The sequence below is a fragment of the Diabrotica undecimpunctata genome, chromosome 8, assembly GCF_040954645.1.
Source record: "Diabrotica undecimpunctata isolate CICGRU chromosome 8, icDiaUnde3, whole genome shotgun sequence".
In the NCBI taxonomy this organism is placed as follows: domain Eukaryota; kingdom Metazoa; phylum Arthropoda; class Insecta; order Coleoptera; family Chrysomelidae; genus Diabrotica; species Diabrotica undecimpunctata.
The window spans coordinates 142172126-142187514 of NC_092810.1; the positions used below are offsets into that span (position 1 = coordinate 142172126).

Here is a 15389-nt window from a genome sequence, read left to right on the forward strand (position 1 = left end):
ATTTGGAATTTTGTTAAAATATTCTAACTTTTATTGATTTCTGTAAATTAATAAATGTATAAATAAAATTTTACTAAATATTTCTCCAGATTCTTAATTTATTTTGATAACGGATAAGGAGCGATGACAATGGTTATGTTGACATGTTGACCTGCTAACAGATTCTTCGCACACCGTGAAATTTTTTATATAGTAGGAATAAAACAGATGGTCATCAAACTTTGATTTTAAAACACACGTAAATATTCTTCCATAATTATCATAATTAATTATAAATCATTTTTACCAGTTTGTTTTTTAATTAGACAATAAAAAAAGAGTCAAGACACAATTATATCAAATGGACGTAAAACAATACTGTTGCATACTGAATAGCTAAATACTGACCAAAATAAAATATTTTTCGTTTAACTTCTACTTTAATTATCTTTAGAATGAAAAATTTATCAAATATCCTGCTCACTTTCTGTCAGACCATTGAATTCATGGCATATTTTAAACATTACAGAATAATTATTAGAATATTAATTATTATATAAACTATTTTAGTAATATTCTATTAATTACAAATGTTTATTTCAATTTTATTCAAAAACTGAATTTCTGTATTAATAAATAAAATTAGTAAAATAGACAACGTAGATACTGTCATTTTTGTGAGTATGAATTCTACACATTCATGTAAAATCTTTTTTTCAAAAGATTACTTTAAATAATTATTAATTAAAAGATTATTATTAATAAAATCAAATGTCGCTTAATCTCATATAAACATAATATGTATATAAATTTACTTATAATTTTTGGAACACAGCATAGCGATGTTCCCATACAGCCATCTAGTAGATAATAGTTAACTTTCAAATTAATGTTTTCTCCCAGGAAATTTCTTCTAAAGTATTTTAAGATTCCTATACATTAATGACAAACATTTAATTAAAAAATTTAAAAAAGACTTGAATTTTTATGTGAAAGTACCACAAATTCAAATTTGAATGTTTACACATGACTCATCATTTTTTACAATAATCTTATATTATCGTTGATAATTAGTTTAATTAAAAATTAAACTGAAATAATCCTGTGTTTCAACAGCTTCAACCAGCCCCTCCCCGAACAAATCAACGGCGCTTATTTTGTTCTTGTGTCTCATCCGTTGTACAGATAGAACTATGCTCATTTTCATAGTAAGATTAAAAAACATTAATGCATTCAAGCACGTCTTACACATTCTAATGTAATTGGTTATAATATATTTGGTTCTGGAAATGCATAGTTATAGAGTTCTGATATTCTTTTTAGAATAGGATATTTAAAGCAATATCTAAATATATTCAGACTGCATCGTAAAAGTCTAATGAGATAATAGGTTTCTTAACATTCAAAATTGACTTTAAACACTTTTAAAATATTTTAGACACTTTACTAGAAAATTAACTGCTCAGAGCTAAGACGAAGGCTGTGAGAGGCACACAAGAATTCAAGCACATCTCAAAATTATCAAGTCATGACTTTTCTTCGGAAACAAATGAAATTATCACTTAAAAAAATCTGAAATGTGATTTTTTGATATTTACATTTTTCAGTCAGGAGCCACAACTGGCCTCGTACATTATTTTTTCCTTTTTTTAACGTTTTTAACTTTTATTTGTTTAGTGGTAATTCTAAAAACAACTTAGAATACCTATTTAGGCAAAAAAAATAGTGAATTAAAGGTTCAAATAATTCACCTTGTGCAACAATAGCTAAATTTATTAAACAATGATGCTCTTGTATTTCTAAGTTGATTCGGCTGGACAATGTTCACCCTTAACTCCATTAAATTTTCGGCTCGTTCAAAATTGTGCCGATAAATATTTGATTTAAGAAAACCTCAAAAAGGAAATTATTTGGATACAAATCTGCTGATCTTGGAGGCCACTTCATTGCAATTATGCGGTAGGGAAATGTCCTTTGGAGAAATTCGGGAACTGCCCTGGCATTATGACTGGGATATCAGTCATGCTGGTACCAAATATTTCAAAAATTCACAGGAAGTTGCTGAATTGCCAGAACGGTTTCGATTCAAGATTCTTTTTGTTGACACTCATATTGAAATTCATTCGATATAGTTCATAGACGACTTTCTTTTTCAACTTTCAGAATTTTGATTTAAATGTTTTTATTGATTTGTATACCGTATTGCTTTTGTCTTTAAAATCTATCTTGTTGGTTTGTTTCTTTGGACTTACTTATATGTACGTATAAATATCAATTATTCATGCTTTTTTTAATGAAACTTTTGCCTTTATTAAATTTTACAGCATGCAGTATTAAATATATTTCTACTTACAGTAACTTACTTCAATTTGAGACCTTCCGCTGTAACTGCCAAAGTAATTTAAACTGAAGTAAAAAACACAAGCACAGTGACAGTATCAACTAAACTTTTTTTTGTTAATGATACAAAAAGTATAATGAATATTATTTCCATTGCAGAAAAATTATTATCTATTCTCATTCATCGAGTTAATCTCGCTAATGCTAAACTTTGCAGTGGTTTCAATGTACATGACCTCAATTCTAGTCGTCGACATAAAATAAATATATGTTCATTTTGAATAAACCAAACAATTAGAAATATATGGGAAAATTGGATGAAAACACGATTTAAGAAAAAAATTACAAAGATCATTTGAATTCTTGTAATATTTAATGTATCTTCTTTAATCCTTACAAAATGTAAACTCTGTGGGTTTTGGCTTCTTTCATAATCCTCCTCCAGTCCCCTCATATTCGCCGGTTCCCTTCACCATTGACCTGCAGCAGGGAAGTTGTAGAATGGTTTTTATCATTTTGTATACCAGGCTCTTATTATCAAGTAATCAAATATCTTACAGAAATCTATAAACAGCATGTGCAGGTGTACATCACATTCCCAAACAAGTTTTAATTGCTTGACTTAAAAGATTAGATCTACAACACTTCTACCAGCGTGATATCCATACTCTTGTAATATCTTTCCCATATATATGAAAAACTTTCCAGATATCAGCTTATTGCAGATTAAAGTAGTAAACTTGTAATTCATACACGGTATCGCCTACCCTCCATTCCCTAGGCATTTCCTCATTGTCACACATATCGAACATCAACTTATGAAAGGTCATCAAACCTTGACCACCCGATTTATAAAGGTTTGCTATCAATTGAAATTCTTTAAATTAAACAGCAGTTTTACCGTTTCTCAACCTCATCAAGTAGATATAATAAAGTCACTATAAACAACTTATTGTTGCAGATATCAAATAGTAAAATCGGCAAACGCGCGTAGTTGTGTACGTGTTGATATGATGTTGTGACTTTATCTGTAGGACGGTTAAGAATTGTGATTGTCGTCAGTAAAGTGCTGGAGAACATTGCAAATGGATATTTATCTTTTTAATTTGGCTTTACTCTTACATCATAAAGAATGCACATTTTAAAATTGAAAGGTAATCTCAGGAAATTAAAGCCGGATCTTAAATAAAAATAAATTTATTTTACGAGTTAAAAATTACGAAATAAATTAAAAATTGTAAAAATAGGAAAATGGAGTATGGAAAATGGGTTTTAAATAAGAAGCAAAACCACTGAATTGTAATTTAAAATGGAAATTAGATCTTTATTTCCAAATTTTGGTGTCCACAGGATTGATGACGCCTGCAAAAATTAAAAACATTCAATTTTTTTCAAAACAAAAAGAGAAGGTCAAAGAATTTAGATTCTAAATATATTTTATGATTTAATGATTACGTCAAAACAAAGATAAATCTTTAAACTTCTCTAGAGTTTATTGCGTTTAATTGAAATTCACGTTTTAAATTTACTAAACAGGGTTTTGGTTCTTGGAGAGGTCTACAGTCTACATGAACAGCTATATCTAAGTGTGTATCTAAAGAAATGTTGAATTAGAAGCATCTTCTAATCTTATTACTTACATAGTGATTTACAATCAAACAAATGCAAATCTTTTATAAGGCAAACATTGATGCAGCTATTTTCATCTTTATTTAGTATTAATTACAAACCACAGTCCAATATTGGTCAAAACATATAAATTGAAAAGAACAAACTTTTGGAGAGAAAAACAGACATTTATGTCTGGTGCCTAGTATGAACATTATTTAAAATTTATTTCTAAACAAGCTCTCTAATTTATACTTTCGTCTTTTGAAGCACGGTATATAAAAACTCTTAAAATTTCTTTTTAAGAACAATCATGACCCAATTAATTGCCAGCGAGAGGAAAAAACCAAGAAGTTTGAAATAAATTTAAATTGATGATTACCAGGAGAGAATGATGTAATATAAAATATTGAATTTTCAGGAGTCTGAAAATGAAAAGCTTATTGAAAAGAAAAAATTCACGGACACAAACATATACTGCTGCAGTTTGTATCAAACTAAGGTGAGTTCGCAAGAGTGATTGCAAGAAAAACTGACAAAAACCATGAAGCATGGCGCATGACAGCTAGTGTTCGTTTTAAAGGCTGAAGCGTATTCAATATATTAATGAACTAGTTTAAGGTAGCTTAAATGCTTCCCATTTGCATGTTACTTTTACAGAAATTGGAGGAAACTTGCCAAAATTAATGAACACCAAAGAAAATTTCAACAAACTATCAACATGAAAGGTTATAAATTATATTGTTAGTGTTTCTTTTTGCATTTTGTGTTAACACTTAATACATTTTAACTGAGACTTTTACACAAACAAATTTAACACAGAAAGAAACTAACAGTACTATTACTCACCTGTGAGTCTCCTTTAAACAGGACTTACGCAGATTCATGATTCAACAAATCTTTAGACACACCAGTTATAATAAAACAAAGAAAAGGCAACAACTTTTATCACCACTTTTATTAAGTCTTAATGTACAAAAAGTCTATGTGATAATCCAGAATTTCCTTCTACATCTTTTACGATTATAATAACCTTTCCAGATACCAACTAAACCCTTACAGAGACGAACAAACTGTGTGGAGAAAATCACAACACACATACCGTCGGTACCCCTCACATAGAGAGGCCCTCTGGCCTCCATACAGCCACACGTCTCCGGAATGATAAACACTAACTATATGTATATCAAAAAATTAAAAATACACTAGAGATTAAACCGAAACAATTAAATATATTTAAAAATTGACACTCAGAGAGTTCGTGGATGATTAACGAGGGGCAGCGTGCCTTGAACGGCGTTGTCCTAAAGAAACGTGATGGCGCAGCGCACAATATTCGCATATATATGTCGCAGATTTAGCATAGAAAGCTAATACTCACACCAGAGAACCTTCAGGAGACGTCGTAGTAACACACCAACACTCTTTATAACCTCGTTTTTATATGAGATCAGCAACATTCATCGGCATTTCATCTATCTTTGTATTGTAAAACTGCTCGATATCCTTAAGCGTGCGTTTATCATCGTCAGTTACGAAATTTATTGCTACACCTTTACGACCAAATCTACCACCTCGACCAATCCTGTAAAAAAAATATCAGAGTAATATATGCATATATTTACATTAAAAATTATATTTATTTTGAAAACATCAGACTCAATTAATGCTAACATCAGCACTCTCAGCGATCTTGGTGGAAAAGTGTCATCATGAATAAACTACAAATACTTATACACTGTTTAATGTAATAATTGGATTATTTATTTTACCGTTTTCTTTTTCTCATATTTTTATTTTATTTTATTTCTTGAAAAAAAAAAAAGAACATAGGTTCCTCCGGGTGTATGAAAGAACCTTATTAATAAACTGGGAACTGCCAGACTCCCTTCTTATAATTCTTATGCAGTTTTCTCACGAAAGAGTTCTATATTCTTGATAGTTCTTCCTAGTATAAATAACCATTATACATAGGTTCCTTCTGGTGCAAACTAGAAATCTATGTTTCGAATTTGAGGTTAATATAGGTATTCTTTTTTCTTTTAATCGAGAGAAGAATTCTAGTCCTGAAACTTTGTAGAAATGTTTCTCTTGGTGTAAGAGTAAACATGTTATCTTTGTGTTTTCATATATTTATGCCTTTAGTATAATAATTATTACATTTAAGTTTAGAACTTTAAACAGCTAATTATTATTTAATAAAGCAGATCTACAAAGAGTTTCTAACCTATTCAAGCTATTGGAAATGATATTTTACTTTTAACTGAAATTTATGGTAAAGGAAAAGACTTAGTAATAATAAATTCATCAATACATTATAAACCCTTAAGTTTTGAAGAAAACTTGGTTTATTGTTACATTTTACAGATTTGTTTAATACTAATTTATCTATTGATTCTCTCTTGGAACATGCCTAGTATATAATAATTACACAATGTAATACTTAATGTAATGTAAAGTGATACTAACCTGTGAATGTAATTTTCTCTATTAGAAGGCAAATCATAATTAATAACTAGGGAAACTTGCTGTACATCTATACCTCTCGCTAACAGATCAGTGGTTATTAAAACCCTAGATGATCCTGTTCTGAACTGACGCATAATAACATCACGTTCTCTTTGTTCCATATCACCATGCATAGCAGAAACAGTGAAGTCTCTCTTGTGCATATTTTCTGTTAACCAATCGACCTAAAGACAAATAAATAATTTGTGATAAATATTGACAAAATTTAGTAAAAACATTTAAATTCATAATTATTTTATCAGACTGCCAAGAAAATAATTCATATAAATTTTCATTCAAATATACGAAACCTTATTGACAATATCATCATTTGTAACTTCTCTGCTCTTACTTTTGTACTTTTTTAAATATGAAATGTTTTGTGACTGTTCTACATGACTTACTAAAATAGTTTATTAGTCATGTTAAATATTTTTCCAATTGGCCAAATGTTTAAATAATTGTTCTTGGTCAGGTAATGTTTCTAGATGAATTTAAAAAGGGTGCCATGGATTCTTGAAACTTCCATTTTCAAAGATAATTGAAAAATGGATGTGAAAGCATTCATTCAAATATTTTTAAAAATTTATTTTAAAAAGGAGGTCTTTCAATTTTAACATTCTAAACTAAAATAAAGGTTTTTTTTATCAGCCTGGGCTATATGATTTTAAGGCTATAGGCAACAAGAAAATTGGATGAAAATGTAAAAAATATCTGCATATTTTTGTTTTATTTAAATTTATGCTTGACCAGAATATAGAATCATAACTAATGCACCCCAGTGAAAAGGGGACATAGAATTTTCTGTAAAATGATCTGTTTTGCATCACATTTCATGTTAAAAGTAACATTCTTGAGTCTTCAGCTACATATCAGTGACAAATCAACACTGAATCTTGATTGGTTTGTTTAAGAATTGACACTACCACTCATGAATAAAGTACTGACTTTCAGAAAAAATTAAAATTTTTATCCAAATCAATGTTTTTTGGCAAAATTATACGGTATCATCTTATTTTACCTTTAAGATTAGACTTACATATGAAAAATTGGGTCCTGTCGTGTTGTTACATAGTTTATATAGTGGAAAACTCACAGCAATTTTAAAAAATCACAGGCATTACAGTATAAAACATTGAGGTATTTGTAAGTTAACAAAAAAAAGTAAGGCACTTAATTTAGATCTTAGTTTAAAAAATACATCCAGATATTCATTATCTAGAAACACAGATTCTAAGACATTTTTTGATTTTATCATCTTTACAAAAATATATATAATATAAAAACATATATTTACTAGTACAGAATGATGAAAAAATACACAATATATCATTTACCTTGCGACGGGTATTGCAAAAGATTACAGCCTGCGTAATCGAAAGAGTATCATAGAGATCACATAATGTCTCTAATTTCCAATCTTCCTTTTCTACATACACATAAAATTGTTTGATACCTTCTAAGGTAAGTTCCTCTTTTTTGACAAGTATCCGAACAGGACTCCTCATAAAGGATTTTGTCACGTCTAGCACATCATTTGGCATGGTAGCCGAAAGTAAGATTACCTATGGACAAATTTCAACAAATTAGAAGTGGGAAAATTGTAAATAATAAAATACATGTCTATGTTAATTATTAGAATATTGTTTGTTTTGTCTGTTGATTATTAAACAGACAGATTTTTGCTTAAATTTCACAAATATCATAAATAGTTTGTACTGGTTCATTTTACAGAGAAAGATTACAAACATTGATCAATATTTTCTATATCTTTTGAGATGGTATAATGAAATCAATATAATTTGTACTTAATTTGGGCCGTTAAATAGCTTAAGTTTGGTGGAAAAGATATTACCACTATAATCATGAGAAACTGAATACCTAAAGTGGGCAGGGCATGTAGCCTGGGTCCAGAATCAAATGTGATAAAAAAGATTTTAACAGTGGGAATAAAAAACCAGGGCAGACGAAAGCTGAGGTGGACAAGACAGAGTAACACAGGATGCTGAGAAAATTGATGCTGCCAACTGGAAAATCTAAGCAAGGAACAGAACAGAATGGCGCAGAAAGCTTGAGGCCCTTTAAGGGTGACAGCACTGTGATTATAATGAAATAGCATTAAAGTGATATTATATCAAAATATTATTTGTAATAAATCAAGTTATAATACACTGGAAAAGTATTACCTTAGGTTATCAATATTTAAGCATAACAATAAACCAAATTCCAATGACATTGATTTGAAATATTACAAATATTAAAAGTAAATTCAAATACATAAATTAAAATTTCTATACCTGTACGTCAGTGTTCAACATTTTAAACACATCATGAATTTGATCTTTAAAACCTCTTGACAACATCTCGTCAGCTTCATCCAAAACAAACATTTTGATATGAGTCGGCCTTAGGGCCCTCCGTGTTATCATATCATAAACTCTACCAGGTGTACCAACTACAACATGCACTCCAGTTTCAAGTTTTCTTATGTCTTCTCGTACATTGGTACCACCAATACATGCATGACACTGAGCTGACATGAAATCTCCTAGGGCAATTACTACTTTTTGGATTTGTTGAGCCAATTCACGAGTTGGTGCCAATATAAGTGCTTGGCACTCCCTCACTGACGTGTCAATTTGTTGTAAAATAGAGATGGAGAATGTTGCAGTCTTTCCAGTACCTGAAATATCAAAATCGAAAGTTAAACTTTGGTATATTTTAGTTAATATATGATAATTTTCAATGATTGGTAGCAAAAAAGTCATAAAAAATTAAAGAATGTAACACCAGAATAAAATTTTTGCTTGTGTGGAAACAGTTAATTTATCTCCCTATATAACAGGTTCTTATGACTAGTTAATTTGCCAGTGTTTATTGCAGCACAGGTACTACAGTTCTCTAAAAAAATCACAGAACTGGAAAAATATGATCAAAGCAGTAATTCACCAACCAAACAAGCTAAAATATTTGGATTTTTCAAAGAATTTATATAATAAGGCAGCATATTCTGCTACAAAAATTATATGAACTGCAATTATAGGGATGGGTCTAGAATGTCATGGAACACCTTGAACAAGAGACTCGCCTGTGATCAAAAGAAAATGACTATAAAAGCTTTTGATAATATATCAGGTGTAACTTATTTATTTGTTTGATTAAAAAACTTAATATACAAAATGAAAAACTCTCCCAAAACAATTCATGTAGCAAGAATCTGCTGTAATCTTAACATTGTAATGGCCTATGGATGAAGAATGATGATAATTTAGTGGTGCTGATCTGAAATTTAATATCTTAAACATATGAACTACTGATTAAATAATTTAAATGATAAGAAGTCTAAACTAGACATAAATAATATCTCAAGTACAAACAAAATTTTTATAATTACCTGACTGAGCCTGAGCAATAACATCATGCCCCTTTACACAAGGAATGATGGCTCTCTGTTGAATAGCAGAAGGTTTTTCAAAACCATAGGCATAAATTCCTCTTAAAAGTTCTTCTTTTAGGTTCATGTCATCGAAATTATCAACCACCTCTTCCCAGTTTGATTCAATAATGCCGTCAGGCTCCATACCTGGTGGGCCATCATAGCCTTGGGGCTGGCTATCTTCATTAGCTGGGCCATTCTTGTCCCACTCTTCACTATTAACAAAAAAATATATTTAAGACTTTGTTGTTCCATATTTCACCAATAACTTTTATAGAAGAAATTGGTACTGTAACATTAGAAATAAAATTAACTATTTATAACTTTTTTATGAACAACTGTAAACTACTTTCGAATTTGAAAAATTTAATATAGATTCACTGTTTACATTATTCTTTTACATTTATGTTAACCCTGATAGAATTCTCTCATCAATACTGGAAAAAACCTAAACTTCACATATATCACAAATAATAGCATAACTGGTATTCATTTTATTAAGCATTCTGTGACCTCTTTTTAAGCATCAATGCCACCTTTAAAAGGTGTAACAAAGCTTTATAAAAAACCAAGGTTACAGAAATTTACCTCAGATATGTTAATATGTACGCTACTAAAATTTTATGGCCTATTTTCAACTACATAATTTGTATAAATAAATTAAAACTTGTAAGAGTACAGGCCATGCTACTTCCCTCCTTCCGCCTTCGATTGTTGTAAACTGGGCAGTTCTCTTCTCAGAAGCTTGTGTCTTTTCGTTTTCCTACAATGAAAAGTTCTTCCTCAATGAAAAGCTGAAACTTTGTGGATTTTTTCATCTTTTAATTTCTTTTCTTTTACTCAAAGAAGTCAAAAAGCAGTGAAACTTTGTACATGCATTCCTTTTGGTGTAATTAAGAACTTTATTGAATTTGGATTGTTAGGTTTTCTTTCAGATATTCTTATACCTTTTCTTTTTCTTCCACGGAAAGGTCCTATAGTCTTCAAACTTGGTATACAATTTCTTCTTAATGTAGGAAAAATTTTGGGACAATAGGTGTTCTCATAACTATTTCAATATAAGTATTTTGGGATATAATGAATTTTAAAAAAATTCTTAATATAAAAAAAGCTTTTCAGAACTCTCTGTAAAAAATTCTCTCTTCTGGAGTGCAATTATTTTATTTATGCAAGAAACATTAAGTATTTATCAATGAATATAACAACATGAAGATTGTGTCAAAGCGGTTAACATTGAAACACTTATGCAAATATTAGCAACGGTAATCAGTATTTAGCTCAAACAATTTAAAGAAAATATAACATACTGTTAACTGCACTAGGAAAAAGTCACAGTAAAAGTTTCATAACATCATCAGAGCAAAGGTTAACATTCATGTTTTGGAAGTTAAATGATGAAATAAGAGAGATTCATTAAAAATTTATAGTTATAGTTTATAAAATATGTTAAAGATGTCTTCAATATCTCATCACTAATTCATACTCAAAATTGATATTGGCTTTAGGGATAGTTAGGTTTTATAAAAGGATAGGTAAGTGGAGTATAAGTAATTATTCTCAACATTAACACTTATTTTGAAATTCCTTCTGACTATAATAAAGAATTCACCTTTTACATTGACTCTGATATTTTCAAACATATTAATTTTCAAAGACATGAATTTTTTTCTCTATTTTTTGGAAAATCATTTTAAGATTGACGAACCAATTTTCTTGTCGTCAACTCAGATCTATAAAATATGCACATAAAGATAATAAATCTGATAAACAATAACAAAATAATGAGGTGTAATTAACGAGAGATTAATGATTTAAAAAGTTTGCAAATAAGAAATGATTTATTTACAAAATTTGAACATCAAATAGGAGGAGAATATGTGAATATGTGACAAACTTTTGTGTAACATGTACACAGGCACTGAAAAAGATCTAGTAGCTGTAATTTCTGGTAATGTAAAATGAGAAAAAAAAAACCTTAGATCAACAATGAGGATCAAATGCAGACAGTATATCTAATAAATTAAGAAACCAATAAGAAATGTAGAATAATCCAATTGGCTGAAGTATGACTGGTTTATAACGGAAAGCTTCTGGAAAAAACCAATAAGATTACATACCACAATAAACTTATTCTTGTGTATTGTGTTCTTTAAAAAGTTTTTTATATGTAAACAACAGAGGATTAAAGAAAGTACTTAATTATAATAAATAAAACAAAAGGATGGCAGGTTAGACATATTAATGAAGCAAGAACATATTTTACAATCTGTATCTTTATATAAGTGTATGAAAATACCAAACAAGTATTAGTAACACTAATTTCTTAGAAAAATGATATACATATGCGTATGCGACTCAAAACAATTGTTATTTTTATCTATCAATAGGTTCTTATAATACCTTGAGAAAACCCATACTTAAAATAAGTCTTTTGATAAAAAGCATATTAAAAAAATAATAGATTTCATAAAACTCCACATAAGTGCTGATCATCTGAATAACCACCTGATTAACTGATCATATGACAAAAAATATCCAAATATTTAATAATCTATTCAAAAGTCAGTAACAAAGATTTTGTTAATTGATATTATTACTATCTTGTAAATTTTATGTTTGTCTCAAGTAGCTCTCCATGATGACGAATAGAATCCACTATATCATTTATTGCTTACACTTAGATGCAAGTGAGCAATTGTATTTATCGTGTAGTGTACCATCTTGTATTGGACTTGCAAATCATCTGAAGGTTTAAAAACTAACATATTCAAACAGAATTAAAAGATACCATCACACTTCCTGTTTTGTTAAGTCTGGCAATATTAATGATGGGAAGAATTACAGGCCAATCACTGTCTTAAATTCTTTGGCAAACATATTTGAATGTTTTATATACACTTTAAGAGAAAATTTTAATACACCTTTTACTATATCAACATGGCTCTCCACCTGATAGATCAACTCTTACAAACTTCTGTGTTTTCACTTAATCTGTAGCTGTTATAAATAATAAATGGACATAATTTTCAGAGATTATGCCAAAAACTTTGATAAGGCTGACAATGATTTAATACACAAAAAATTGATCAGTTTAGGTCTTATTTGCTTGTTTTATAAATTATCTTTTTAACTACTTCTAATTCTCCTTATTTTAATGTTTTCACCTCACTATCCTATCATTTTGTTTGTAGTAACTCCATACTGCTTTTTTTCTACTAAGTATTAAAAATTTCCTCAAGAGCTTGTCTCTACTGTTCCAGTTTTTGTTCTGAATCTCTCCCAGTACTTGCTTCAACCTCACTGGGAATTCCTTTCTTATTGAGCAACCACTATATAATTTCTCAAGGAACTCTGGGATGTTTTCTCAAGATCAGTCAATACTATATAGCCATTTGTTTATTTATTCCTGTATTGGAAACATAGCTTTCTTATCGTGGGCTACATAGAGTAAATGCATTTCTTAATAAAATAAAACGAAATAAAATAACATAATTGAATTAAAATAAAATAATATAAAATATGAATTAAATCAAATTGTGTTTTCCTTTTTGATGACATACCTTATTTTTTTGGCAATGTTGCTTGATTGACCACCACTAGGTCTCTTTATCATCAAACTCGTTTTTGAGGTTTTTCCAACTATTTAAATAGCAGCATCTGTAATAACACTGGTCATATTCCTCCAAACTGTATAAGGACCATGATATATGAATGATAATGTCAGCCATTGTCCGGCTGGGCCAACTCTAATGCGACGCTGCTGACATGATGAAATTAGCACTCATATAAAAGGCCCCTAAAAGAACTTCCTTTCATGTTCTAGCACATTTTTTCTACTGAAATTTTGCACTAAATATTCATGAACTTTTTTCTTCAATGTCCAGCACATGCAACTTATATTGTTGTCTTTCATATCATCCCTATCTTCACTTCTAGTTCCAAAACTTAGTCCTCCATATATTGCTTCATATATTGGATTGGCCCACATGCGCATTATAATCAGCTCTTATAATGACTCTGCTCTGGATGGAATATCATTCAATGTGTCTCATAATTGATCATATAAAGCTTTTCTTTCATTCTCAAATAGATAATTATTATAAAAAAATTGTGTTTTCAATCAATGAATGCAGTTTAAGCATCACAAACTGTTTGTTTGGGTTTGCATGACTGCAGACACTAAATCCATTTGTCAATAACAAACTTAAAATTGCAGATAATCACAAGTTCTTGGGTTGCAGATGTGTATTATAAAGATATGAAACAACGTCAAAAATTAAATACCTGTATAATTGATTATCTGTGAAACTGTACAAAAGATTAAGCAATAATAATATGAAATAGCTGTATCTCTTATCTGGATTTGACATATACTTCAAAAAATAGTTAATTCTTGGAAATGATAATTAAGATGAAAAAAGTCAAGGAAAAAATTACCAGGGAAAAATTTTAATGAGTTTTTGTCAACAAAGTGAGTCAACTTTGAAAAGTTACATTAAATAAGAAGTATGGACTTCAAAAGTCCTTGATTTTGCAATATATTTTTTTTGTGTTGAAACAACTGTTCTTTGCCTGTCCAAATGTTAGTTAAAGAAAGTAGTATCAATAATTTGTAAAATCACAAGAAGTATCTATCAGAATTGTGTTGTTTGACTAAGATATCTTGTTTCTTATTTATACTAAATCTTCGGGGTTAAATATGTTAAGATATTACAAAAATTAAACATAACAATGTTAGAAGTGCTATACTTATCTTACTTTTATTGCATGTACCTAACTATGGAAAAATATAGCAAACTCTACTAGAAGTCTATTAATGTTTTTGGAATTTGTAACCTTCAAAGTGGCATGAGTCATTTAGAATTTAGACCTTCCAGTAACTGTTTAATTTATCAAAATATGAACATAGGTGTGAAAGAAAATTGCATAGTAATAATAATTTTACAAATAAAATCAGTTTTTAGTTATATAATGTGCACTACAAACTTCACGTGGACATTAAAACAATTTTGAAAATAACATAGTATATATGCTAGAAAACTATTTTTGAACTAAACTTCTACTTTTAATCACAAACGATTTACAAACTGAGTTCTAAATAAACTTAGTATGACAATTTTAGTAGTTTTATATGAAAATATCTTTCAAATTCCAAAGCGCCATGTTGGCAGAAGAGTGAACATTCACGCCGAAAAAATTTTCTGAAAATGGTAGAAGTACCAAACAAACAGTTTAAATAAATTTTAGATATACTTATAGGAAGTAATAAAACATTGTTACTTACGAGTTTTTAAAGAACAATACTTATAACCATATGAAAAAACAAAACTTACCGACGATCTGGTAAAGACATGTCTCACTCCGCGTATAGCTAAACGGAAAAGGCTGCTGAATTGAAGTTTGAAGTGATATGACTACTGTCTCTCCGCCCAGGTATTGCAATTCACTTAATGGCTTCTATGAGGCTTGTAACCACCTCTATCTTATAGCCACAAATAAGTTAAGATTTTTTTACCTG

At 29.4% G+C, this 15389-nt stretch overlaps 1 protein-coding gene across 2 annotated transcripts; it reads right to left on the reverse strand.

The window, feature by feature from the left end:
• Positions 1-3500: 3500 nt before the first annotated feature.
• eIF4A (eukaryotic translation initiation factor 4A) lies at positions 3501-15382 on the reverse strand. Of its 2 annotated transcripts, XR_011951659.1 has the most exons (7): positions 15205-15382; positions 9830-10086; positions 8733-9118; positions 7773-8000; positions 6397-6620; positions 5309-5512; positions 3501-3681 (listed from the first exon to the last, which is right to left on the reverse strand). XR_011951659.1 is itself a non-coding variant. In XM_072541224.1 (6 exons), the coding sequence occupies exons 1-6, from the start codon at positions 15222-15224 to the stop codon at positions 5368-5370; spliced, it is 1260 nt and encodes a 419-aa protein (XP_072397325.1). In that variant the 5' UTR covers positions 15225-15382; the 3' UTR covers positions 3617-5367. The 2 variants fall into 2 exon arrangements, 1 of the variants encoding a protein (XP_072397325.1); XM_072541224.1 differs by having other exon boundaries at positions 3617-5512.
• Positions 15383-15389: the final 7 nt, after the last annotated feature.

Coding starts and splice junctions, on each gene's coding strand:
- eIF4A (XM_072541224.1), bottom strand. CDS start 15,224: ATGTCTTTACCAGATCGTCG. Junction 8,001..8,732: donor TGTTGAACACTGACGTACAG/GTATAGAAATTT, acceptor ATTTGTCCATAG/GTAATCTTACTTTCGGCTAC. Junction 6,621..7,772: donor TTTGCAATACCCGTCGCAAG/GTAAATGATATA, acceptor ATTTGTCTTTAG/GTCGATTGGTTAACAGAAAA.